A 1,020-nucleotide genomic window follows, 5' to 3' on the forward strand; every position below is an offset into this window, starting at 1 on the left:
GGCCAGGCAGTCGGAGTACCCGAAGCCATCAGCCTGCAGGAACCTCTTCGGGCCGGTGAATCAAGAAGAGTTAAACAGGGACTTGCAGAAGCACCGGCAGGAGATGGAGGAGGCATGCCAGAGGAAGTGGAATTTCGATTTCCAGAATCACAAGCCGCTGGAAGGCAGGTACGAGTGGCAAGCCGTGGAGAAGGGCAGCTCGCCCGACTTCTACTTCAGGCCCCCCCGGCTACTGAAAGTCGTCTGCAAGTCCGCCTGCTGCCAGAGCTTGGATGGAAACGGGATCACATGGAGGCCAGGCAGTCGGAGTACCCGAAGCCATCAGCCTGCAGGAACCTCTTCGGGCCGGTGAATCAAGAAGAGTTAAACAGGGACTTGCAGAAGCACCGGCAGGAGATGGAGGAGGCATGCCAGAGGAAGTGGAATTTCGATTTCCAGAATCACAAGCCGCTGGAAGGCAGGTACGAGTGGCAAGCCGTGGAGAAGGGCAGCTCGCCCGACTTCTACTTCAGGCCCCCCCGGCTACTGAAAGTCGTCTGCAAGTCCGCCTGCTGCCAGAGCTTGGATGTAAACGGGAATTGCCAAACCGTGGTTTTTGTCGGTTCTCAGGGAATCTCAGAGGACACTGACTGTGTAGCTCAAAAGACTGATGCTACAGAAAATCAGACGGACTTAGCAGAGCAGTGCACTGGGCAGAGGAAAAGACCTGCGGCCGATGATTCCTCTCCTCAAAATAAAAGAGCCAACACAACAGAAGAAGGGGTTTCAGAAGACTCCCCCAATGCCAGTTCAGTGGAGCAAACACCCAAGAAATCAACCCCGAGAAGACATCAAACCTAAAGCGTTTAGAGCGGCGGATGTTCGCGTCCTCGTTCGTCGGGTGCGGCGGGGGGCGATGAAGCGAGGAAGATGTAAAGTTGTAGTGGAAAAGAAAATACGTATCGCCCATCTTCGTGGGATGGAGGTCCTGTACAAGCACTGAAGAAAAAACAACAACCAACCAACAACAACCAACAGCAG

At 54.5% G+C, this 1,020-nt stretch overlaps 1 protein-coding gene across 1 annotated transcript; it reads left to right on the forward strand.

Annotated features, from left to right (window-relative positions):
• Positions 1 to 287: 287 nt before the first annotated feature.
• Positions 288 to 995, forward strand: CDKN1B (cyclin-dependent kinase inhibitor 1B (p27, Kip1)). Its single transcript, XM_009074594.1, has one exon. It carries the CDS (start codon positions 289 to 291, stop codon positions 838 to 840), a length of 552 nt encoding a protein of 183 aa, XP_009072842.1. The 5' UTR covers position 288; the 3' UTR covers positions 841 to 995.
• The last annotated feature ends 25 nt before the right edge of the window (positions 996 to 1,020 follow it).

Source organism: Acanthisitta chloris, unplaced genomic scaffold (assembly GCF_000695815.1).
Source record: "Acanthisitta chloris isolate BGI_N310 unplaced genomic scaffold, ASM69581v1 scaffold32325, whole genome shotgun sequence".
Taxonomy (NCBI): Eukaryota; Metazoa; Chordata; class Aves; order Passeriformes; family Acanthisittidae; genus Acanthisitta; species Acanthisitta chloris.